This window comes from Mus musculus, chromosome 6 (assembly GCF_000001635.26).
Source record: "Mus musculus strain C57BL/6J chromosome 6, GRCm38.p6 C57BL/6J".
Lineage (NCBI taxonomy): Eukaryota > Metazoa > Chordata > Mammalia > Rodentia > Muridae > Mus > Mus musculus.
In genome coordinates, this window is record NC_000072.6 from 89,372,234 (window position 1) to 89,397,804 (window position 25,571).

The following is a 25,571-nucleotide window of genomic DNA, read 5'->3' on the forward strand; positions in this document are numbered from 1 at the left end:
CAACGCCTCTGGCCTTTGTGGGAACCTGCATTCATGTGCATGCATGCACACATACATGCATGCACATGATTTTGAAAGAAAGCAAACATAGCAGTGGGTTCTGTGAAGGTTTTCTCTCTTGCAGGACTGCATGGTTCTAGTTCCTCATTGTACAGCGTGACTTCTCAGGAGCACAGGTAGGTTGGGACTGCTCTAAGTCCTTGGCTTCTGTGAATAAATCTATGTGACATCCTGTATGGGCAGAGAGGACAAAGGTGGTCATTCTCTTGAGTGCCAAGCCAAGGGTGAAGCAACGGCATCTCAGCTCCTTCAGAAGCCACCAGCAGGTTAAGAGCACTGACTGTTCTTACAGAGTACTGGCATTCATTTCCCAGAATCCATGTGGTGCCTTAAAACCTTCTGTAGCTCCAGTTCCAGGTGACTCTGGAACTTCTGAATCTTCTTCTGGCCTCTGCAGGCACGGCATACATGTGGCACAGAGACATACATTCAGGTAAAACATCCATACACACACACACACACACACACACACACACACACACACACACACACCAAACCAAACCAAGCCAAACCAAACCAAAAATCTCCCTTTTCTCCAAACCCCACCAAGCCATTTCCATCCTTTCACACCACTTGTCCCCAGTAGCAGCATCAGGGAGCCTGTGTAAGGCTGCTTGCTCTTCATTTCTGCCCTGGCTGGGTATATAGGACTTTTTATGGTTTTATTTTGCATTTCCTCAGTAAGTTATCATGGCTTTGCCTTCCCAGAACAGGGGCCAGAACTCAGGGCTTCACACACATGAGACAGGTGCTTCCTTGAGCTGCACCTATGCCTATATTTATGAAACTCTCAAGAGTTTCATGATGTTAGATATTTAGTTGTAAGGTGGTTTAAAAAAATGAGTGTGGATCACCAGGCTGTGGTGGCACATACCATTAATCCCAGAACTTCGGAGGCAGAGGCAACCAGATCTCTGAGTCTGAGGCCAGCCTGGTCTACAGAGTGAGTTCCAGGATTGTCAGGGCTACACAGAACCAACCAACCAACCAACCAACCAAATAAAAATGATCTCGAATCCCAATCTGAAAGTACATGGAAAAGAAATTTCATAGGGTTAAACTGAGGCTTTGTTGGGACCTCCAAGGGCAACAGAGAAAAACAGCTAAAGAGACTAGGTCTCAATAAATGGATTTTAACCACTAGATCTAGCTATGCCTGAGGCTCTTTTGAACAACTCAATCGGATAAGAATTTTTATTTAAGGGCTGGTGAGATGGCTCAGTGGGTAAGAGCACCCGACTGCTCTTCCGAAGGTCCAGAGTTCAAATCCCAGCAACCACATGGTGGCTCACAACCACCCGTAATGAGATCTGATGCCCTCTTCTGGTGCGTCTGAAGACAGCTACAGTGTACTTACATTAAATAAATAAATTAATTAATTAAAAAAAAAAAAAGAATTTTTATTTAAGGTGGCTGTCCGTCAGAGTCTGTTGCTCATGCTGAAGGACTGTGATTTCATATGACCCCAGTATGCCTAGACGCTGATTCTCCAGGATATGAGCATTCTTTAGGGCTCCTATTCTCTTGGAAGGAAGCAGGAAAGGAGCTCCTCTGAGCCAGGCTCAGCCGTCCCTACCTGCTGCTAGTCTATAACCCACCTCATTACCACGTGTGTTTTGAGGCTGAATAACCATGTAATTGGTTCATACATTCCATAGTCAAACTTTAGCAAATATGTTTTTCATAATTAGTTGATGTTTATTTAACAGGAATAACCAGCGCATTAAATTTAATGAGGCAGGTTTTCATGTGAGGTGGAATGTACTTCCTTCAGAGTGAATTGCTTTGGACTTCCTGGTCCCAGATCTAGGGTGACTGCAGGCTAGCCTGAGTCTGCAGTGGGAGCCTGGAGAGGGGAAAAGCAGAGCACCAGAGTCCACCTCAGGCATTCTGTGACCCTACTAGTTTCCTTTTATTATGTCTTCCCACAGGTCTCCACACTCAAGGGCACCCTCCCCTGGTTTTACTCTGTGCTGTATTCAGCAAGTGCCTAAGAGTGACTGTGATGCACACCAAGACAGTCTATATGGGTATCTGGTGGGTGCAGAAAGGCCTCTTGCCTGATTGTCTCTCAAGGATAAATACCCTAGACTCTGCCTTTCTGCTGGACTCTGCTTAGAAGGCAGAAGCACCTTGCTGTTCGAGGAGGCTCAAACTGTCCAGGATTGGAGCAAAGCTAGCCTTGGTAACAGGAGCCAAGGGCTCAGATACATAGGAGGGAAGAAGCTGCCTGTCTCATGACCTGAGGCTGTAAAGGGCCACACCCTCTTGTTTGCCCATTGCTGGAGCACGGGGAAAGCTCAGTTAGTAGACACCTGTCTAGCATACAGTAGGCTTGATACTGAAGCATTACATAAATTGGTAGTGCAGGTCTATGATCTCAGTACGTGGAAGGCAGGGGAATCAAGAATTCAGGGGGAATCTGGAAGAAAAACACCTAGGTACCCGTTGTGGGCACCACTATAATGAGAGAATAGGTGATGAAAAGATGGGAAAGATGGAGTGTGTAGTGGAGAGTTGGGGGAGAAAGTGATGCTGAGGGGTTTATACACTGGAGGAAGGTGGACTGGAGACTCCATGCAGTGAGGAATGGGCAGATACAAGGATTCTGTGCTGCCACTTGAGGCCATGGTGACATCCGGGCTCACACTGCCATGTCTTGGTCCTTGGTACTGCAGCAGCAGGTGACTGTGTTGATGTCTGAGGCCTGTATTACTACCAAAGGACATGCAGATAGCCCTGGTTTGGGCTGCTACCTGAGGCCATGTTGATGTCCAAGCACTGTGCCGAGCTGGTACCATCCCCCATTTGTGGTGTGATGGCATGGGTGAGTGAGAGATGCTCTCATCCCCATTGCTCCTTGCCACCTGTGGCAGGTGGGAGAGCTGGGCCTGCCCTTCACCGGCTATGGCATTGAGTGAGCTAGCATAGGCAGTGCTAGAGAGCTCTCCCTGGGGTGTGGGTGCATGAGAGCTAGTGGGCTGATCAACTCAACTATCACCCAGACCCAGTTCCAGGGCTTTGAGTTGGCCAACCACATATCTACCCCATCTATGAACTGCTGGAGCATGTGAGGGGGCCAGTTCTACAGATCCAAAGCTCTGTACATCTCCATGACACAAGGCAACAACAGTATATCTGAGGGGAGTCCTGAAGAGGACAATACCCAGTATTGCTTATGTAGCAGAAGCCAGAGGCTTTGAACCAGACCAATGACTCACTGCAATGAACATTTGCAAGTAAAGATATGTGGACCCTAGACATAGGTATTCTGTGTGACACACTACAGCTGCCACGATGAGAATTTTTGTTTTGTTTATTTATTTTTTATTTTGGGGGGGAAGTTGCAAGGGTGGAATGAAGATATAGACAGATGAGTGGGATTTTTGGGTGCATGATGTGAAATTCACAAAGAAAATCAATAAAAAGTTAAAGAAAAAAATTCAAAGTCACTACTTAGCTACACAGTTGAGTTTTGGGACATCCTGGGATATGAGAGACCCTAACTAAAAAAAAAAATGTCAGTTGAGAATATTAGAAAATAGTATTAGTATCACACATAGCCATTATCCTATTCCCACAGGAGAGCTGATAACATGCTCTGAACCTCTGGCCTTTCTCTCTGGATGGACACCCATCTTTGTGTCCTGGTAAGTTTTCCTTCCTTCCTTCCTTCCTTCCTTCCTTCCTTCCTTCCTTCCCTCCTTCCCAAGAGGCTTGCATTCATTTCTGTGCTGCACAGCAAGTACCTAACACTCTTGTTGGAATGGCCCTGCTTATGGATTGATCGCTCTGTCTCATGTCTCCTACCCACAGGCATGTGGACCTTGCCTTTACAAGGCACTTACTTCACCAAGTCAGTTCTGGTTTAGCTCTGACTTCAACAGTCCCTTTCTAATCCCTGCCTCCTTCCACTTTGATCCTTGAGCAGGAGGACCCAGGCTCCAAGCTCTCAGGGCTTCCCACTGATGGTCTCACCATACCTGACACTGGATACCCATCTCTCTTGCTGGACTCCGACCACATGAGAAAATGGACTGCGTATGACCCTTCCTTGAGAGTCCTCAGGACACAGTGATTATGCTAGGACACTCGTCCTCTGTGTAGCAATGCAGAAGCAAGGAGGAGCCTGAGCCTGCAGGACGTTTGTAGAGAAACCTTGTGCTGGCAAAGGGCAGGCAGTAAAGGCAGAGGGAGAAGCAGGGTTACCAGAGTCTCCTAGCCCTGCCCAGCCCTGCAAGGACCACCTTTTAGTTACTCCACACTGAGCACAAGAGCCAGCCTGAGTCACTCCCCATCAGATGTAGGATCTGTCCTCAGCCTGTCCTTCCTGGAGGAAGAACTCAGTGTTCTTCCAGCTGCCCACAGTGGCAGGTCTTGGAGGAAACAGGTGGGATCTCAGCTCCTACCACTGGCAGGTTGTATGGGTACATATAAAGAGAGAAGGTAGATGGCACAAGAGCTGCTCATGGCCGATGGGAGAACTGCCTTGGGCTCGTCTGTCGGGCCTTTACAACTTGGCCTGAGAAGATGCCTGGATCAATATTGTTATGCATCCATGTGAAAACTAACTCTCCCCCCCACCCCCTCACACTCTCACCCTCCACTTCTAGCACCAGTTCTGACAACCACTGGACACGAGTCATGCAAATCCTAAATCTGTAAATGCAATGTTGGTTTATTCAGTCAAATAGTGTCAGGTGTGTAAGACTCCCATGAACTGTCTCCCTGTTGTTGCAGCTTTAGTGTAAGGTGTGTAAGGCTCCTGTGAACTGTCCCTCTGTTGTTCCAAAGGCTCAGTCTGGAAGTCTTGGATTGCAGCCTTCTCTGCTCTCCCGGAGGCAGCTGCAGGCATATCTTTTTCTACCCCCACCCCCTTTTCTTCTATTCATCTTGTGCCCCCAGAACTAGGGTGATATCTTCTGTAAACAGCAACATAGAAAGCTTTTACTTGCTTGCTTTTTGTGAACTTGGAAACTCTTGTTAGTCTATGGCACTGGACCCACAGCCTGGCAACTAGGCTACCACTGAGCTACATCCTCAGCCCTTGGGAATATTTTATTTTAGAGACAGGGTCTTGTTAATTAAGTTGTCCAGGTTGGTCTCAAACTTGCAGTCCTCTTGTCAGCCTTCTGATTAGCCAGGATTACAGGTATGCACTACTATGCTCTGTGAGACTGCATTTACTTAATTATACATGGGCGTTCAGCATCCACACATGTCTCTGCACATATGTCTCTGTGTGCCTGGTGGCACTGGAAGCTAGTGGATGTCTGATCTGGAAATTGGAGTTACAGAAAGTTTTGAGCTACCATGTGGGTGGTGGAAATCAAACCCGAGACCTTTGGAAGAGCATCCAGTGCTCTTAACCACTGTACCATCTCTCCAGCCCTGGGATCCTGCATTTTAAAAGACAAAGTTTGATGCATTCACCCAGCCAGCACCCCTAGGAAGTCACAGTGACTGCCCTGCTTTGTACTGAGTACTCTCATCCTCTTGTAGCCCCCTGCACTAACTCTCTGGGTGTCTGCCTAAGGTCACAATGGAAGGACAAAGTGGGGCAGATCAAGTCTGTCCCAATTTGCAAGAGTTTCAAGGTCACCTGGCTGCTGATACTGATAAGGACATGATACTCATTGTTGTGGACAGTAATGTCATGAAGGAGGAATGGGCTGTCATCATATAGCCTCTATAGCCAACACTAGGTTTGTGTCAGGGTCACTGTTTGGGTAGCCAGGAACAAGCAAAGGCATTTCAGAAGCAGGTTAAGGGTAGTTCTGTCCCAGACACAGCCAGGGCCCACCTCCAATAGGTGGTGTAGGCTGAGGACAGGGGTTGAAGGCCAGGCTGCTCTGAGTCCCGTCTTTGGATCTTCCTGTGTACTCTTTGGCAAGTTATTCACATTCTTTACGCCATACTGTCCTTATCTATGAGATGATTATAGTCGTAATTATGCCATATTGCTGTGTAAGGCTTTAAACAAACATGCACTGCTCTGGTTCCTGTTTAAAGTCTGCTAAGTGCTAGGTTTGGCTGTTGGTATCATTCTCCACCAGCTGTCCACTACCTGCTAAGACAGGGTATAAACCACACAGGTCCATGCCCATCCCTGCACTGACACCCACAGCTCATGGCCATCTGAGCACAGGCACACATGCCACCACAGAGCAGTGAGCAGCTGCATCATGATTCAGACCCTTCCTTCTCAGTAGGGGCAGCTGCATCTCCCTCAGCCGCCTGAGCCCCTGGCTCCCTGCTGTGTCCAGCTCTGGGAGGCTCAGTGATGATGGGTGATAGGATGAAGCTCACTAAGCAGGGGACAGTTCTTTCTCCTCCATGGGCAGCCCTTCCTCTGTAGCTGTGCCTCGCACCCCCTTGGTATCCCCATGGTGCCAGCAATCCTTTCTCCTTGTGACTCTAGCCCTTGGTGGGCTAGGATCTTCCTGCTGTTGCTCATCTAGAGCTTATCACAACACCCAGCTGAGGTTTCTGTTCCTGTCTCTTTCTGTTCCCTCTGGCCTCAATAATCATGGTGTTCTCTACTTTTCTGGTTGCACTGAGAATGACAAATCACATTGTTCCCCAGCAGTAGGAATTACCAGCATCGCTTCAGGACATTCCTGAAGTGCACACTGTCTAACATGCCCTTCATCCAGGCAAGGTTCTGGGTGTACCAATGTGCATACACAGAATACACCATGCATTGTCTCCCCCCCCCCATACACGCACACACACACACACACACACACACACACACACACACACACACTTCCTAAAGGGAAGCTTGCTTTTGGCATCAGGGAAGGCATGGAGATAGGATGAGGTCCAGCCTATATCAGCAGGTGTGCTGAGGGAGGCTGGCCACCTGGGTACATAACAGTACACATAGGAGAACAAACACCAGACCATACATACATACACAAAGCACAGAACTCCCACTCCTCTATGGACATTGCACACCCACACTTGCACACTCATACACCATGCACACACAACCTCTGTGACCCAGGAAGAGAAAGGTGCAGTGAGAAGTCAGCCATACCCCCTCCACTCCCACCAGGGGACATGCAGAGACAGGAATCTGGCAGAGGCAGCTAACACACCCTAACTCTTTGGGACTACCAAGATTGGGGTGGGGACACGGGGCCGCTAAGGGTGAGTAGGATGCTTAGTTGAGATGACCACTTCCCCTCCCAGCACTGGTGTCCCCGACTTGACCAAAGCTGAGTGGAAGAGCTCCTTGGGTGCCCGTGGAAGATGCTGCTGCATCTTTGTTGCAGCCCCTCCTCAGCCCAACTGCTTGGCCCAGGAAGAGGGGAAGTCAAGATACCGTGACAGGGTTTTTTTCTACCACCATGCTCTGTCCTGGGGATTCTGCTGTAAATGACAGAAAACCTGTGACCAACACACCTGAAAAGAAACAGCCTTGTTAGCTTCAGGTCTGGCCCCTCCAGGCTCTCTCTGACCACGTGCGATGTGTCTCTGTCCGCTCTTCTTCTGGGGGAGGAGGAGAGACTAGGGCTGGGAGGCGGCACTCCCTGAAAACTTCAACTGTTTTTCCAAGAAAACAGAACACTTCACAGTCATCCCTAGAGATCCTGGACCTGGCTTTAGCTGTTTTGTAGATGGGGAAAATGAAGCTCAGGGACTTGCGGGACTGAGTCCCTAGGTCTGAGGCCCAAGTTCTTTCTCTGGTAACCACATGCAAGCTTTTCCACTCTGAGTTAGAGACAAAACCATTCCAGAAGCAAACAGTACAGCACAGGAAATGATGGATGGAGGCTTTCGTGGTAGGTGGTCTGTCCACTCCAATGACCCACCTCAAGTCTCTGGAGTTGTGGAGGCTCAAGGACCTCAGTCTGGATGTGCTGGCTTTGTCAGGGTGGCACTGGGAGGTGGAGGCAGAGACTTTATGGAAAGCTTTCCCTGAAGTTCTGCTGCCATGAGGGGTGCTGGTGGTACAATGGGAAGGGAGGGTAGAGGCTGGGGGTGGTGTGCCTTGAGTTCTGGGGAGGCCAGGCCCACTTGCAGTTGGAACAGTACAACCTGCTCTTAGAACTAAGCACCAGCTAAGGAAATGCAGAAGGATGTGATGTGGTGTGTGTGTGTGTGTGTGTGTGTGTGTGTATGTGTGTCTAGTGTATGGTGTGAGGTGTGTGTGTCTGTGTCTGTGTCTGGTGTATGGTATGAGGTGTGTGTGTCTGTGTCTGGTGTGAGGTGTGAGGTATGTGTCTGTCTGTCTATGTGTGTGTGTGTGTGTGGTGCGAGGTGTGTGTGTGTGTGTGTGTGTATGTGTGTCTGTGTGTGGTGTGTGTGTGTGTCTGTATTTGGAGTGTGGTGTGAGGTGTGTGTATGTGTGTGCTGTGTGGAGAGACAGTGCTGGGAGACCCAGGCTAACAGCACTGTTAGAGTACACAGATGGCCATCTTTCAGATTAGCCTCTCTAGGGCTCTAGTACACAAGACCATTCTAGAGTGAAGCTACTCCTTCCTGCTGGGTTCTAAGTCCTCATGCTGAACTCTGAAATGGGCCAGTTTTCCTAGAACAGGAGCCCCTGTGGTGGCCAATCACAAGGGAAAGTTCACTGCACTGCCCCCCTCTGTGCTTTCTTTAAGGGGAATAACTCTGAAGTGGCTAATCTCCTGTGTAGGGTTTCTGCTTTCCCCAGCACTTTCTAGGAAGTCAGCCTCCTTTGTTTGGCTCTAGATGCTCATCGTTTCATAGGATGAGGCATCTCCCAGCTTTAGAAAGACAAGTGAAAGCCAATTAAGATCTTCCTCCCCGCTGTGATTCTATGGCTGCTATCAGTTCCGGTGGCCAGGAAGCTAGGCTGAGACTCTGGATAAAGGGCACAGGGTCGGTCAGGCAGCCTGCAGAACTCTATATAGCCCAAGGACCTGTGCCCCTATACTGTCCCGACCTTTGCTAAGAGACTGGAGTTCCTCAGGGTATCCCAAGGCAGCTCCTTCTGAGCTCTGCTGTTTTGGTCCTAAAACCCTCTAGGCTTTGTAGTTCAGATAAACCTCACAGCCACCTGTTGTCAGTGAGATGCCTTGACAAGCTGCTCCTGTTGTCCAGCCCCAGGGTTTCTTTGGACTGACCCCAGCTGAGGCTGGTCAGTGTTGCTATTCCCAGAGAAGAATACGGTTCCACAGAGCGCTGAGGCCAAGACAGCCCTCCCTCTCCACCTCAAGAAGCCAGCAGTGGCACCAGTGCACTTAAACTAGAGGCTGTAGGCCAGGGGTGAGGGAGTATGTATCTGCTATAGCTACTGCTCAGATGGCTTGAGCCCGAGACCAGCCCTGGCCTGCAGAGGGACACAGAGAAAGCTATGTAGTCTGGCAGTTGTTAGGCAGGAGAGGGAGATCCTAGGGGCCAGTGGCTGCCTGTTGACCTGCCAATCTCTGCAGATACAAGCAAGGTACAAGGAAGCTGAAAAAGAGCAGGATAGAAGCTCTGCTCAGCAGTGCTGGAAGTCACATATATGCTGCCATTTACGCCAGGTCTGGAGGAGGCCTGTTTCCCAGCAGAGTGAGCTGGCACAGGATTGTGCAGTCTAGTTCCCAGGTGCTCACACACCTGGCAGTGTCCGATGCCTAGCCCTGGAGTCTGACTAAGCTTGTAGAATAGGAGGGATGTCTGCGTGTTGCCACTCTGGGATTTCCAAGACAGACAATGTGGAGTAGCCGGGTCTCTGGGGGAGGGTCTGAAAGGATCATTGTTCCTCGATAGAGGACTGCTCTGGTATCACTTAAGGTCAATCAATAAGCCATGTGACCTGTGACCTCTCTCATGCCAGCAAGTTTTTTCCCCTGCAGGGCTCAGGCTAGGGCACTCTTCAGCTTCCCTACACACTGTGAGGCACTCACCCAGAACACAGAGGGAGGGTGCTGTGGCTGCCTTTCTTGACCATTGATCCCACAGTGTGGCTAAATAAGACCGTCAGGCAAACCTGGCTAGATTGTGAGTATCTCTCAAACACTAATTTTCCCTTGGGCTTCGAGGGAGAGGTACAGGGATGAGCTGCTAAGCCGGAGTGTGGGGCACTCAGCTCCAGATGGCACAGGGACTCCCTGAGTGGACCTGAATGGGAAGTACAAGGTTACCAGCAGAAAGGCCAGAGAACCGCAAGCTCCACCCAAACCCCTGTCAGGACAGGACATAATGCAGGCTACAGTGTGGTCCTGGAGTTGGTGTGCTGTCATAAAGAAGAAGGTTGCCCACTGGCAGGCCGGTCCTCACACTTGAACCACAGTGCTGCCACCTGCACCGTATCAGAGCCTTGAAAGCTGTCCACCCTTTATCTCCTATTCAGACACCTGCTCTGGCCCACAAGAGCAGGGTGGCTTCCTTCTCCTGGGCAGTGCAGACCACAGTGCTCTCTGGCATGGCCCTACCTCAGTCTGCCCCTCCTGTGAGAGAATGACATGGCTCCAGGTGCCTGAACAGCACTGCCTCTGCTCAAGGCCTGGCTTTCCCAGCCCAGATGCCCCTTTCCCAACTTCCCTTTCTTCTCACGCCCACTGCCCCCTTAGCTACAGAGCACCTTGCTCCTCCTTACCTGGGGCCCACTCCTCATGGCTCTGCTCTGTCCTGCAATTACCCACCAGTCTTCCTAAGAGTAAACAGAAGGTCCTTCTGGATGCTGGCACCATCCCCCCAAAACACCACTTCTCTTCTTTCCTCTCATACTTGATCCACGGTGGCTTTTGTGTGGCCATGTAGTTATGGGTTTCCATGCTATCCCCTGCCAGGCCTAGTATTCCCCCAGAGAAGCAGTCTGTCCTGTGAGGCTCTGTGTCACTGGTGACCAACAGACGGCTGGACAAAGAGTCAACAGAAGTGACTGGGTGCCAATGAGTGAATGACTGCAAACAAAGACATCTGCTTTATTTGTTTTCAATCAGTAGCACATACTGTTTCTCGAGCATGGCAGCCCCACACTCAGAGGCATATGGGTGCTCAGTTAGAGACTGCAGGGCCTGGGGGCCATGGTCTGTGGTCCTATGATCGGTCCCTTCTTCAAGGCTCCAGGAAGGATGCTGCTCCTCAGCCCTTCAAAGAGAACAGCCAGAGTTCAGCTGAGCCCTCTTCATCCCCAGAGATGGCCCAGGCCCGGGCTGTAAGAGACCTCAGCCTCATGATTTCCAGGCTCCTGCAGACTGCACTGGATAGTGGCCATTTCCCTGCAGTATAACTGGCTATGAGTCAGTTAGCTGGCCTGAGACCTAGACTGGGTCTCTCCCCACTGTTGAGCAGGACATAGGCTCTTACTTAACACGTTCTGCAGCAATAATAGCCAGCACCACCTCTTTATCCCCAGGGGCCCAGCTCCCTTCTCTGCTCTTACAGTGGTATGGCTAACCCCCACCCTGGCCTAGTGCAGCCTTGCCCACTTCTGCTCTACCTAAGTAAGGTCCTCCCTGTTCTCTAGCTTAACAAGTAGGGATTTTCCAAGAGATGCACTGGGAGAATGCAACTATGCAATCAGGTTCCTGCTCTAGGGAGCTCTGCATACCTCCAGGCAGGTTTATAGCTCTATACCTAGAGGAAAGCCCTCAGGTGTCCTGAGCTGGACAGGAATGCTTCTGCCATCTAACTGCTTTTGGAAGCACATCTTTCCTGAGGATTCTTCATTCCTATCTCACTTCTGCCAGGGACCATGTTCTGTGCAGCTGGCAGAGGGCACCAAGTTTTTCCAGTAGGACATCTTGGTCACAGGGTGCCCTGTGAGTCTGGGTGCTGAGGCCCACACTGTGCCAGACTGCATGCATGGTTTAGAGGTGGCTTGAGGGCCCAGCTGGCCTCTGATGTTTCCAGGAGCTTTAGGTGTGGGGCCAGGAAGGAGAGCCTGAAAAGTCACAAGCCTCTTTTAGGCATGTGTAGTGACAGAGACACACTGGAACTTCCTGCAGTCTGTCCAATATCATCAGTACACCTTTTCCAGGTTTTTACTCAGTGCAATGAAGGTACACTGGTGGGATACACTAAGGGGGCACAGGGACTGAAAATGGCCACCGACACAGGGTGGATGGAACAAGGCTTAAAGCTGTTTCTGTCAAGGAAGGCTAGGGGTATAACTGGATAGTCCTTTTCTCAGCCCCTCTGCTGAAAGGTGAGAAGTTTGCTACTTGTTCCAGGAAGGTGGACAGATTACATAAGCCTAGCCAGGAAGAGGAGCACAGGAGATACTACTCCCACGGACATGTTTGGGGTCCCAAAAGTGGTGAGAAATGGTTCTGAGCAAGGTTGAGGATGGGACGTCTAAATGCAGGGGCCCAGGCATACACACTAAGGCAGGTGGCCTCACCTTGCGGGCAGTGCTCACACAGTGCTGGTATGCCTTGACCAGGTCCGAGCACAGAAGCACTTCATGCAGATGGTCCCGGTAACAGCGGAGGATCTGGGCTTGTAGGCCAGAGCACACAGGCTCCACTCTGCGGGGCCTGGGGGACGATAAGAACAGATGGCTGGTATTAGAAGGCATGAGAGGCAAGAACTCACACTCAACACCCAGAAAGACACTAGATAAGCTCTGGATGTCTATCCATGTGCCAGCTCACTCCACAAGTGAGGAGTGCAGGGTCTGGTCTTCTGGCCAGTGGCCAATACTGAATGGGCTGGGGTATAGGGCTGTATGCTGACTGGCTGCTGCCATGAGTCCCCAGTGTCACCAGGAAGGGTGAGGGGCCTGGTGGCAGCTGGGTCAGGCTCTGTCCAAGGGGTTTTCAGTGCATTGTTGACCTGGTACCACAGCCATGTGAGACAGGAATGCCACTTCCTCCCAAATCCTTGTTCTAATTTTACTACTGTGACACAGAAAAACCTACAGAGATATCCAAAAAAACAAAAATACACATCTTAGAGATAGTTTGTAGTGATGTGTTGAGGCATTTTACTATATTTTCTTTCTTCTTTTATCAAAAGAGTTTCAGAATGTACAACAAATGAATATGCTGACTTTCTACTATTATGATGCAAAACAAGTGATAAAAAAGTAAACAACAGATTACACAGTTACAGGTGTCCCTCCCAGATCCCTGGGGCCACCTTTGACAGGACCACTACCAGATGCCTTTTTGTTCCACGTAAGCTCTCTTCCCCTGCCTCCCCCACTGTCACATATCCAGTGCTCCCACAACTCACACACACATAGCTACACATACTTTCACGCACCTTACGCACACTCCCACACCCCCTCACACACCCATTCTCCTATGATCCCAGAGTCCCCCCACTTGCATGCACTCACTCACACCCCTCCCACATCTACACACTCCCCGCACCCATTCTTTTACACTCAACCTTTAACACCTTTACTCAGGGTCCTCTGCACACTTACTCTCCTGCACCCCACCCCAGTAGCTCACACAGCAGCACACTGGCGAAAACATCCCCCTATTACCTCTCCCCACTCTGTGGGTGCATGGTATTTATTCTTCCCTACCTCCTTCTCCCCATGAGAAAACTGTGGTATGGAGAAGTTACACCACAGAGCCAGTGTATGGGGAGGGCATATTTATTGACATTGTGGTGGTGCCATCTACCCATCAGCTTTCCAGATGGGTTTTCGCCAAAGCTCCCCCATGTTTGTAACAGCTGTGGTGAACTTGTAGTGACACCTGACAGTTATAAAGCTGCAGTGAGCCATTCCTCACATTCTTTGGCAATAAAAAGGATGGGTATTCTGCAAGCTGTGTTCCAGGCCAGCTTGCTGTTCTCCTGCCCAGCACCTCTGAATTGAGAGTGTCAGCCATGCAGCAGACACCAGAGGGGAGAGTGCTGTTATCAAGATAATTCAACCAAGTGAAAGTCATCAGTTAAGGAGAACCAGCAGCAAAGTAATGAGGGGCTTAGGATGTAAGTCTGCAATGCCTTATGCCCAGCCCAGGGGTCTGAATGGGCACTTTTGACCACTGCCATTTGCTTCATGATGCTGCCTGGGGTCCATCCTTCTTCCTGAACCAGCCTTGGACCACAACCATCATGGAGTATCTCCTCTTTAGGCTCGGTGCCTCATTTAATTAGGCCTGACTTCCTAGAAACCTCACTCACCCAGTTCATCTTTAGCAGATCTTGGTCATAGGTCAATCCCTAAGACATGTGCCAGTTTAGGAGTGAAGAACCCATATTTAGCTGGAACAATAAGAATCAATGGAGGTCTGAACAAGATAGAAGGTTTGCAACAGAAGTAGGCAGGGTGGCTGGGGTGCTATGGCAAGCTGCCAGGCCACAGGAGAGAAAACCCATATACAGGACAGAAGCCCCCCAAATCTCATAGTTGTGCCCAATGCTGCTCAAGGGGGCTTCCTTCCAACAAGCTCCAGTGAGGTCATCTGGGGTCTTTGCCTTTCCATTTATTTACATCACATCTTCAGATATATGAGGGAGAGTTGCCCTTCTCCCGATCCTTTGGAGACCCCCTTGGCAGGTTCTACCTGATGTACAGAGAGAGGACCTGTGGGTACTGTGGCATTATTTCCTTTGTAACTTCCCAAGAGCTTGACAATTCATGGGCCTTTTGGAGTTGTATGGCCTTGGAAGACAGAGTTCTCAGTGGCTTCATGTCTCAGACAAGTGTTCTCTATGAGCAATGCTCTGTGGTCCCTCATCACCTTAAGTCCTAGCTTGCACCCCTATCCCACTGTCTCCCCTCCTGGCTCTGTTCTCTGTCTCACACCTGGGAAGGTGCAGGCATCCTCCCTGCACAGAATTAACCCTGCATAATCATGGTCTGCAGACATCAGGCAGATACCAGAGGCTACTACCTCAGCTCTAAGTGGTATGAGGTTTACTGGCCTTATTGAGAAAGTACCCTGGCAGGCTCCTGGGCCCAGTGTGAGGTACACTGGGAGCCAGACTCTGACTCACATTCCCCTCCACACATGTACGACAGAGCTGCTGATACAGACTGAGCTGCAAGTGAGTAGAGAGTGGCCTCATGACTAGCCTCTTTTCTCATGGCTCCTAGGGTTGCCCACCTCACTGATGACTGTTCTCTGATAAGAGGGCCTGGGAGCTGAGAGAAAATTTCAGAGAAGACATAGTGGGTTCCTAGGCAGGGAGAAACTGGGCTGTGTGAAATCTATCTCTTGCACAGCATTGCTACTGCTGAGGCCACGATCCCTTTCCACAGGGACTTCAGCACAGTAGGAGTACACACAGGCAGGCAAATGTCAACAGTTTTATCTGTTGTGCACAGAAGAATCTGAGGAGAGACATAGCTCCTGAAGTGAATCTTTCTCTGAAATAGGGTAGGGCTAGTCAGGTCAAACCAGTTGTAAGCAGGTGTTGGATGGCTTTACCCCATTCAAGGTGACCTGTTACAAAACAGCTCCAACGGGTAAGAATACTCTTGTGAATTAGGTGGTTGTAGATGTGCTGCTCAGCGGACGAGGGCAATGGTCTCAACACACACTCAGTAAATGCGACGTCTTATAGCACATGGCTCAAAAGTCAGATCCCCAGGGCCACAGCCCTCACCCAGATCACACATCACCTTAACATACCAGAAGCAGGTCAGGTTTTCCATTTCTGAGGTGCACATCTATATTTCTGCTTAGTTTACATCAACCTGGAGCCCACGTGTCTGCCAAGATAGAAACTGGTGCTCAAAGGGGATCAGGAATAAGCACACCAAGAAGTGAGAGGCTTGGCATTTCCTCCACTGATTACATCCTTCCTGGGCCTTGGAACATGACCGTATTTGGACACAGTGTGGCTATGGATACACTTAGTAAAGACAGGTAACAGAGAAGTAGAATGAGCCAAACCCAGTGGTAATCTAGTTCACACTCTCATGAGAAGAAAAAGGACAGGGACAGACACATGAGACGTTTGTGCTCTGAGGACAGAGGTGAAGGCTGTGCTACACTTTATCAGCTAAGAAGTGCAGGGGACTACCAGGAGTATTGGCAGCTCCTCCACTGCACTGGGTGAGAGGGCCAGGAACTGCACATACCTTGCACTTTGGTGGCCTTGAGTGGCAGCACAAGAAAACACAGGAGGCAGAGTGACAGTGGTGGAGTGGAGGATGGCAGCGGGGTACCAAGGTTCAGAACGTCCTCGGCACTAGCTTCTGGGCTACCAAACAGCTACTGTGCATGCACCAGGATGGATACCAGGCTCAGCAATGTCTCTGAGCCCAACCTTGTAAGACAGTAACTAGTTTTATGTCAATTTGACACAAGCTAGAGTTGTTTTGGAAGAGGGGATTGTAACTTAGGAAATACCCCCACTGTGGGCAAACCTGTTGTACATTTTCTTGCTTGATGACTGATGTGAAAGGGCCCAGCTCACTGTAGGTGGTGTCACCCCTGGGCTGGGTTCTATGGGAAAGTAGGCTGAGCAAGCCAATAAGCAGCAAGCAGTCCATTAGCTTCTGCCTCCAGGTTCTTGCCCTGACTTCCTTCTGTGATAAACAGTGATGTGGAAGTGTAAGCCAAAGAAGCCCTTTCTTCTCCAAGTTGCTTGTGATCATCGTGAGTCAGTAATGGTTATAGTAATGGTAACCTCAAGGAAGTCAAACACCATCTACATTTAGAGGTAAACTGACTGTGGTCAAGAGAGGGGTAAGTATTCCATGAGCAGCTCTACAAAGAGACACCTTGCTCCCTAAGTAGCCCACACCCTGGGAGACAGCTGGGGTGAAGAACAGCATGGGGAAAGGAGAAGGCAAAGAGGATGTATAATCCAAGTAAACAGCCTAGGAAGAAAGCTCAGACACGTATGGGAGAGCATGTAGGTAAAATCTTTGCTATTTTGATTAACTTGACTGTGCTAGAGCCTACTGTGTCCCTGACAACATATATTACTAACACTGTATCATGTCCCCCAGAATACAAACAGCAGCTTTGTGAGATAGGCATTGCTGTCTCACTCTGCACACAGGGACGAGTCTCAAAAAGCCTAAGTGGTTTTCTCAATTCATGCAGTAGTAAGACACGGGCATGACAAGAAGAGCCTGGGTGTCCATTTCCACAGCCCGTGTTTAAAGACACTTAACTTTTAGAAAATGCCACAAAATTCAAAAGAAAAGACAATCAGGGGTATGGGAAAGAAACAAAACACAGGCTTATACCAGGGCTTCTCCATGGCCTGGAAACTTGCTGACTCCACTTGGGAAGGGTGTTGTAGGGAAGGCTCCACACAAGGGAAGGCAAAGTCGGTGGTAAAGCAAGGAACATGACAAGGTGGAGACAATAGGAGGCCAGAGGGGCAGGATCTCCCCTGCTCCCATGCCAACATCACTATGGGGATAGCATCTTCCCCTGCTGTCACCTACACTGCAGCCTCAGCAGGCAAGAGGAGTCCCTGCAGCAAATCCAGGGTGCTCCTCCTTCCCCAGCTGCCTCTCATGAGGTGCTCACTGTACACCTGCTCACATGCAGCCCCCATCCTTTGTCTCTCTCACTTTATTTAATAAATGGGATCTCATCAACTTATCCTTCTCCTATTATCACTGCTGACATCAATCTGATAGTATTGGCCTGGTATGGAATCTGGCTATTATCTGTCCTCCTCATATTTAATTTCAAGGAAACATTGGTGGGGACCTTGGAGCAGGCTTTTTATTATAGCAGCAGCAACGAGATTCCACAACCACTAGCCATTCATCTCCGTCACGTCCTGCCCAGCTGCTCAAAGGCGGCTTCTGTTCCATTCTGTGGCCAGGGCGCAGGCACTGTTCAGACAGGCAGGCTGCAAGGGACTGGGTTAACTGGCTGCTATCGACCATGTGCCACTCAACCTGGGTAAATGGGACCCAGGGATCCACTATTGATTAACATGCCACTTGGGATCATTGTCAGTCTGGTCTTCAGATGCCCATCCCTCCGAGAACTATAGCCTGGTAAGAGGCACAGGGCTAATTGGGATGAGAGGGAGGAACTGTATGTGTACTTGTATATCCCCCCTCCCCCCCATGTGTGAAAGAGCAGGTAACTGTGGTCTTCAATGTCTGAGGGTGACTATATTGGGACAGATGTCCCACAGTAGTCTCTGTAGTCGTGGTCTGAGGCAACTGAAGAAAGGCCCTCAGTTGGGGCTGAAGAGATGTTTCAGAGGCTAAGAGAGCTTGCTGCTCTTCCAGAGGACCCGGGTTTGGTTTCCAACACTCACATGGCTTCTCACAACCACCCGTAACTACAGTTTCAGGGGACCAGGTTCCTTTTTCTGGCCTCCTCAAGAAAGGGCCCTTCCTAACCCCATTCCCTTCTCTCTGGAATCTTGGTCATTTGCCACCTGGGAAAGCTGTCCATCTTCACTGGTTTATCAGACTCTAATCTGGTCTACTTCTATAACTCAGCCCTCTGACACTAACTAGAGGGATCTCTCTAACCAAGGTCATATTGCTGCTCTGAGGGACCGTGCCATCCACATGGGCCTGGTTTTTGAGGTCTGCTTTAGTCCTAGTGACAAGCTCAAAACCCAAGGCAAAGCCAGCTATGCCCAGGTCAAGAAACACGTGTCCTGCTCAGCTTCTTCCACAAAGCTGAGGTTCTCAGTGAGCAAGTCCCAGTATAGATGTGGAAACTTTAAGTGTTTGCTGAAAAATGCTGAGTATGACAGGGTGAAGACAGAGCCTTAGTCTTGTGCCTAGTCCCTCTACTCCTGGGACCCCAGGAAATGTGACAACTTCTTGAGTAGATATTGTCCACCTACCCTCAAGTCAGAGGTCCAGAGGCATTCTTAGGGTGGCATCTGGGCTTCTCCATGATGCAGCCTAGGGTTAGCTTTCTCTTGCATGAAGACCCCAGGACAGTACTTCTCAGGACACATGAAAACATGCCAGAACTTTCCCCTGTCACTGTTGGGAGATGCACCAAAGCTACAGGAGGAAGTGCTGTCCTCCACAAAGACCAGTGTATTTGGCCAGCTTATGTTGCAAGAACCCAGGGATGCATGTGGTATATGGTTCTGAGGGTCCTAATAGAGGACACTAGCCGTGGCCATGGCCCCTGTGGAGCAGCTCACAGTGGCTGTCACACTGTGTCTGGCCCTACAGTGGCTTTGACTGTTCTCATGTGTGAAGTCTATTCTAAAGGAAGTCAAGTGCTAGGAATGTTGTTGGAAGTACAGGGCATTGGGAGCCCTGGTGTAGAGGGTGTCTTGGTGTTTTGGATGGAGGTCATACTCTTCAGGTTGGCTGAGCTACAGATGCTGATGCTCTACCACAAGAAGCCATGGGAGCATGGCTCTTATGGAGCTATGGAGAGCGGTAAACCACTGGCATTGGCTGATTAGTGAAGAAACCCTAGGTCTAAGACAGCATAGCTGATTTACACAGAAAGGCCCTCTGTATGATGGAATGGGACTGACCTGACAGGGACTGGCACACAGCAGGCAGGCCTACTTCAACTCCAGAGCCAAGCTCCTAGTCAGAAGTTCCCAGTATCTTACAGAGAAATACTGTAAGGCCTGGACCACTGCAGAGAAGCCTCACTTTTCAGGGCTCTGGCCTAGCAGCCTGAAGCCGACTCTAGCAGCAGGGAGAAGCCCACTCTTAAGGGCCGTAGCCTGGTACCCTGAAGCCGACCTAGTGGCTGGTTGAGCTCAGAGAATTTTGAGATGTCTGGCACATTCCCCAAGAGCTACCAGCCTCAGTGCTTGAGGCTGAGGTCTTCCGGGTTGCTATCCCTCCTGATCTATGACCTATTATCTCACTTGACTTCCTGTCTTGCATCTCTCCTAATGGTCCTGCGAGCCTCTGAGTCCCACATTAAACGTCATTTTCAGAATTCATGTGATTGTAACAACAGGAAATGATGCATGATCAGATTGTCTATTCTGTTCCTCTCTGTCTTCCCAACTCATTATTAGCACCTGCATCATTCTAGACCCAAGGACACCAGTTCTTGCTTTCTATGATGTGCCCTCCATCTGAGTATGCACCCACCTATGAATGTGGTGTGTGTGGGTACTGGCTCTATGTACCAGTAAAAGTACCCTGGTGAAGAGAACAAGCCTACCTCAGCCTTGAGGGAGCCATAAAGCACAAAGTAGAGGCCCCACCCCAACCACAGCAGCCAAAGCAGTTGAACCTGCACAGACTCTGAGGTAGTCTGGTCTGTAATCGAAGGACAGCACCGCTGTGATGTGTATATGCTTGGCCCAGGGAGTGGCACTATTTGGAGGTGTAGCCTTGTTGGAGTAGGTGTGGTCTTGTTGGAGTAGGTGTGTCACTGTGGGCATGGCTTAAGATCCTTGTCCTAGCTGCCTGGAAGCCAGTATTCTGATAGTAGCCTCCAGATGAAGATATAGAATTCTCAGTTCTTTCTGCACCATGCCTGCCTAGGTGCTGCTGTGTTCCCATCTTGATGACAATGGACTGAATATCTGAACCTGGTAGCCAGCCCCAAATATATGTTGTCCTTATAAAAGTTGCCTTGGTCATGGTTGTCTGTTCACAGCTGTAAAAAAACTTAACTAAGGCAACTGCTTTCATAGGATTTGTCCCTAAGCTGTCCTGGGACAGGTGACAATAGGAAGGAGGTGTCTCAGAGGCCCAAATGGTGCAGAGTGGAATTGTATTGGAGCTATCCAGATTCCGAATCTCAGAAAAACCTCTGCTCACCTGTCTGTTCTGGCCACCTAGATTCAGGGCCCACATTCCTCAAGCCTTCCCTGGCTTCTGCATTTACTGTCCTGCTATTAGCAGGGTGGAAGATCATCAGACTGCAAGGCAGCCCCCAGCGCTTCACTGGTTCCTGCTACCTGTTAGAGATGAGAACCCTCTACAGTCATGTGGATGTTCAGAGCCCTCTACAGTCTATACATGACTCTAGCATCCCAAGGCCAAGAGTCTGTGTATGCCCTCTCACATAGAAACAGCTGTCTTCTGAGCACTAGTTCCAAGGGGGCTCTGACTGTTCTCGATGCCTCCAGCTCTCCAGTCACCTAGGGCCTGTGCTCACCCAGCAGACTAGCAAACCTACCTGTCTCCATGCTCAAGCTCCCCTCTTTTCTTCCGAGAACCTCAGTACTGTAGGTTGGAACTGGATGTGGTGAGCGCGGAGTTATCACTGACTGCATTTTCTTCTCTTTTCTGCAACCGTTACTATTGCCTATTTCCTCTCAGCACTGCCAGCACTGCATGTAACAGCTGCTAAATGAGCTGCTGCTAAGACAACACACTTATGGGTCATTTTCTTAACATGTGCCATGCTCTTCTGGGTCCATACTGTCTCACTACTGCCTACCCATGAGAGCGTGCACTGGCCTCCTGTCTCTCTGGTTCCCTCTCACTGGGAGATGTGTTCTTGACTCTGTCTCTGCCTCCAGGTCTCCAGTCACCTAAGGCTTTGTGGCCCTTGCTGGGCTGCTGCTGCTGCTGCTGCTGAGGGTCCTAGGCCCTACCCACTACCCACATGAAAACCATACATGCATGCTGTAGGAAGGTCATGTGAGAGCTGTCTCTCCATTAAACCAGGATGCCTGGAAGGGAGGAACCATAATATATTACATTTGCTTTTGCAGGTCTGCACAAAACACCTAGCAGTAGGCAGATACTCCTTATCTGAAGTTGGTAAAGCATCAATAACTAAGAGTCACAGGCACTCTACTTTGCACAGGTTCTGTGGCTGAGACTTACATGGGCTCTACTTTTGTACATGCTGGTTGGGCTTTCCTGCTCTCTCTGACAGTCAGTCGGACAGTGTCTTCTTCTGGAGCCCGCTTTTCCCCTGATACTCACCTCCCACACTTTGTGCCTGGCAGCCTCTGTCCTAGGTGACTCAGCCTTCCTTTTCCTCCAGATATGAGGAGTCTTCCAAGGCTAGAGTCCCTGCTATATTCTCTGGTCCTTTGTGTGGAACCTGTACACATGGAGCATCTTCAAGCAGCAGCTGCCTGCTGTGAAGTGTTCTGCAGCTCACCTGTACAGCCTGGGCCAACTGCACAAAGTAGCATCTAGAAGCATCCAGAAGAGGAACTATTGGTATGGTGAAACACCATAAGCAAAGAAAGTTGGAGGAAAGAATTTATTTGGCTTACACTTCCATATTGTAATCCATCACTGAAGGAAGTCAGGGCAGGAACTCAAACAAGGCAGGAACCTGGAGGCAGGAGCTGATGCAAAGGCTACTGGGGGAGGGAAGGACAGCTTACTATCTCTCTCAGCCTGCTTTATTATAGAACCCAGGTACACCAGCCCAGGAGTGGTACTACACACAATGGGCTCAGCCCTCCCTCACCAATCAGTCATAAAGAAAATGCCCTATAGGCTTACTAGAGTCTGATCTTATGGAGGTGTTTTCTCAGTAGAGGTTCCCTCCTTCTAGAAGATTCTAGCTTGTGTCAAGTTGATACAACACTAGCCAGCACAGGGTGTATCTGCATGATGGGACTACTCCAAAGGCACCCATAGCCACCCACCCAATTAGTGTGGCTGGCTAGACTGCCATAGCCTAGAGCTCAGGTGCTGGGCATGTTTTGCTTCAGTTTGCCACCCAAAAGAGAAAGTGGATCTCGTGCCATGTGCTCTTGAGAGAACATTGTCATCTCATAAGACATAAGACAGGAAGGCAAGCACTTGAGCCTGTGATGCTTAGATATCTCCTTGTGGGTCTGCCCTGCAGGCACCCTCAACACAGTCAGACTCTTTCTCCAACTCTAACTTCTAGCAGCCTCACTGTGCAGTATATTCAAACCAGCCTCTTGGATCCCTCGAAACCTGGGCTCCCAAATGCCATTAGCACCCTAGGCTTCCACACTCTCGACACTAGGAATACTCTGAATACTTTCAGTGTTTTCTCTGGCCTCACCCCATAGATTTAGCCTGACCATGCACACCCTCTGTCTAGTGCATCACACCTGTAATCTAGCCCCATGCTGTCTGCTAATACTTCCCCTAGAGCTCTACTCACTCTCTGACCCTTCCAGACTAGTCTTGACTAGATCAGTGGCCATTCTGGACCTACCCCTTCTTCAGCCATCCTCACTGTCTTAATGAAGTCCAGTGTCAATCCATTCTCTCACAGCTTGTGCCTTTGCCATGGAATCTAAGAAGTCGCCATCAAACTCAACTCCTTTGACTCTTATTTTCTGGGAGTTTGTGCATTACATTTAGGACTCTGATCTATTTAGAGTTTATTTTTTTGTGAAACTCACTATTTTGGGGATTCTAGGAATGCACACAACTGACATCTCACACGTAAACTCATCCCACCCATGGGTCCTGCCCCTCCCGCACCACCCTTACCTGAACACATATAGATACTGGGGCCATATAGAAAAGCCTAGAATGAGCTGTGTGTTTTCTACGAAGACACCTGGTCACTGGGTCTGTTCCATCATGTGCAGGCAGGCAGCAGGATGACAGCTCCACTCCCTATCCAGTGATTCAAGAGGAGCCAAAGAGGATCTTCTCCAGAGCTTCCCTTCTCCTGAATTTCACATGTCACTCAGGATAAAAGAAGCCATGTACTCTTTGTGCAGAAGGCATCCCCAAACAATCATATCCTCTGCTACCTGAACTTGACCTTGAACCAGAGCTGACCTCACAGTCACAAGGCAGGCCATAACCTATGGGGGTCCAGTAGAACCCTTGACACTTTGGCCCTTGGAGAGGAAACTGACCATCACCAGCCATGTGATGGTCACAATGTTCTGTCTGTTTTCTGAAATCTCATCTAATCCTCCAGCATAAGAAGGAAAAGTGGCATCCTGATAGAGAGGGTGCCATGAGAATAATGCTGCTAAGAGGGGCAAAGGGAAATGAAGGCAGAGGGCAAAAAGGCAGTCTAAGTGCTTGGGAGAAGGCTTCAGCTGAACACAACAGTTCATTGACGGAGAGCGGCTCCTATGCTGACGGTAGTAAGGGACCATGGAAAAGGGCTAAGAACTCTTAGGTGTTAGGAATTTTGATATAAACGATAGACAGAAATGGAAATCCTCAAGGATACAGTTCTGCACATGTGTACACATATGAACATGCATGTAGTCCATGCATACATGTGTCTCCTAGCTCACTAACTGAGACTACCCAGAACAGTGAGAGCAGCACAGCACCAAGCACACCCAGGCCCAGAACCTGGTGTCCAGTATTGTCCATTAATCAAAGGCACATAACTCCTTAAATGGCAGGCTCCACTCCTGGAACAGAGGGAGATCAAGACCACAATGGAGACATTCCCTGAACAAGTTAAGATGTACATTGAGAAAGAAGAGATGAGGGAAAAGACAGAGGAGCAGTCTTAATCCAAAATCTGAAATCCAGGCCATTCCATTAAATAAGTAAGAATAAACAGTAAGTAAGAATGAACAAATGTGACTTCCAAGCCTCCGACATAGAACCAAGTAAGTGAATGCAGAGCTGGAGGTGGAAGGTGAGATTCTCCAGTAATAGAATAGAAATCCAGAAACACAGGAGACATTCAGAACATAAGCAATCACCCCTTAGCAGCCATCACTGTGGTGGCTGACTGGGTGAGCATGTCAGTACATACAGGCTTTAGTGACGGTCTGGAGATGTCAGCTTACCACTTCTTGATAAAACACTAGCTAGCTGGTAACAGAGAACATGGGGTCTTTACAAGCAGAATAGGCCTATGTCAACATGCCCAAGTAATAGGACAATGGGACAAAACCCTGTTAGAGCATAGCATTGGTCTCCAAGGACATATGGCTTGTCTGTGGTTGTGAGGGGACACTGGGCAAACACAGGCCAAGGTATCGCCCTACAGATGAGAGTCTTATACTTTCTTTAAAACTGTCAAGGTTGTTAGTGGCAGGAAAGGTAAAGGAGCAGGCCCGTATGAAGGACCTAACGACTAAGTCAGGACCGATTCATGGACAATGTTCTGGGTCAGAAAGGAAGGAGAGGCTGCTAGGGCAGCAGGTAGAACCTCATTTATGAGGTGATAGTTGTATTCAGATACAGGTTTCATAAAGGAAAGGCTGTATGGTAGACACAGAGGACACTTTCGGAAGTACATGAAGGGCACATGCAGATGAGGAGGGATGGGTTACCAGTTCAGACCAGAATATGGCTCTGCAGAGAAACAGTGCTGAAGCAAATCTGTGACAACTACAGCACTCAGGAGCCTGGTTAAGGGCACAGGATTCCTCTGTGTTGTCCTCAGCCCGGCTATGGGTTGGGAGTGCCTTCCAAATAAGCAGCCAAACAATAAGGATGGCAATTTGATTGGATGGAATGTACTCAAGAGGATGCGCTTATCCAAAAAAAGACCTTACCAGATTTTCATTTCTTTTTCTAGCTAGGAATGAGTAGGGTTGGAGAAATTTGACAAAATGATTCTAAATACATCTTAAAAAAAGAAAAAAAAACAAGTTGGAAAAAGATAAGCAAGGTAGAAAAGCTTGTTCTACTAGAAATAAAATATTTTGAATCATGGCAGTTTTATAATACATTTTAAGTGTGTTTAAAATATGCAGGGCTGATCCTGGGAAGGAGTCTAGAAGCAGATCTGTGTGTGCAAGTGGGACTTAGCGTGTGGTAGAAGAGACTTAGATCAGAACCAACAGGACAAAGGATTCCTACTCAGAGAAAA

At 49.2% G+C, this 25,571-nt stretch overlaps 1 protein-coding gene across 3 annotated transcripts in view; it reads right to left on the bottom strand.

Moving 5' to 3' along the window:
• Positions 1-10,912: 10,912 nt before the first annotated feature.
• The window catches only part of Chchd6 (coiled-coil-helix-coiled-coil-helix domain containing 6), a 212,507-nt gene continuing 197,848 nt past the window's right edge, over positions 10,913-25,571 (bottom strand). For 2 of the 3 annotated variants that reach the window (NM_001167736.1, NM_025351.3), the window contains 2 exons: positions 12,371-12,506; positions 10,913-11,115 (listed from right to left, as the gene is read on the bottom strand). In NM_001167736.1, coding sequence (NP_001161208.1) covers positions 11,110-11,115; positions 12,371-12,506 — 142 coding nt within the window. In that variant the 3' untranslated portion in view covers positions 10,913-11,109. The remainder of the gene's footprint in view (positions 11,116-12,370; positions 12,507-25,571) is intronic. The other variant, XM_017321711.2, reaches the window with a different exon arrangement.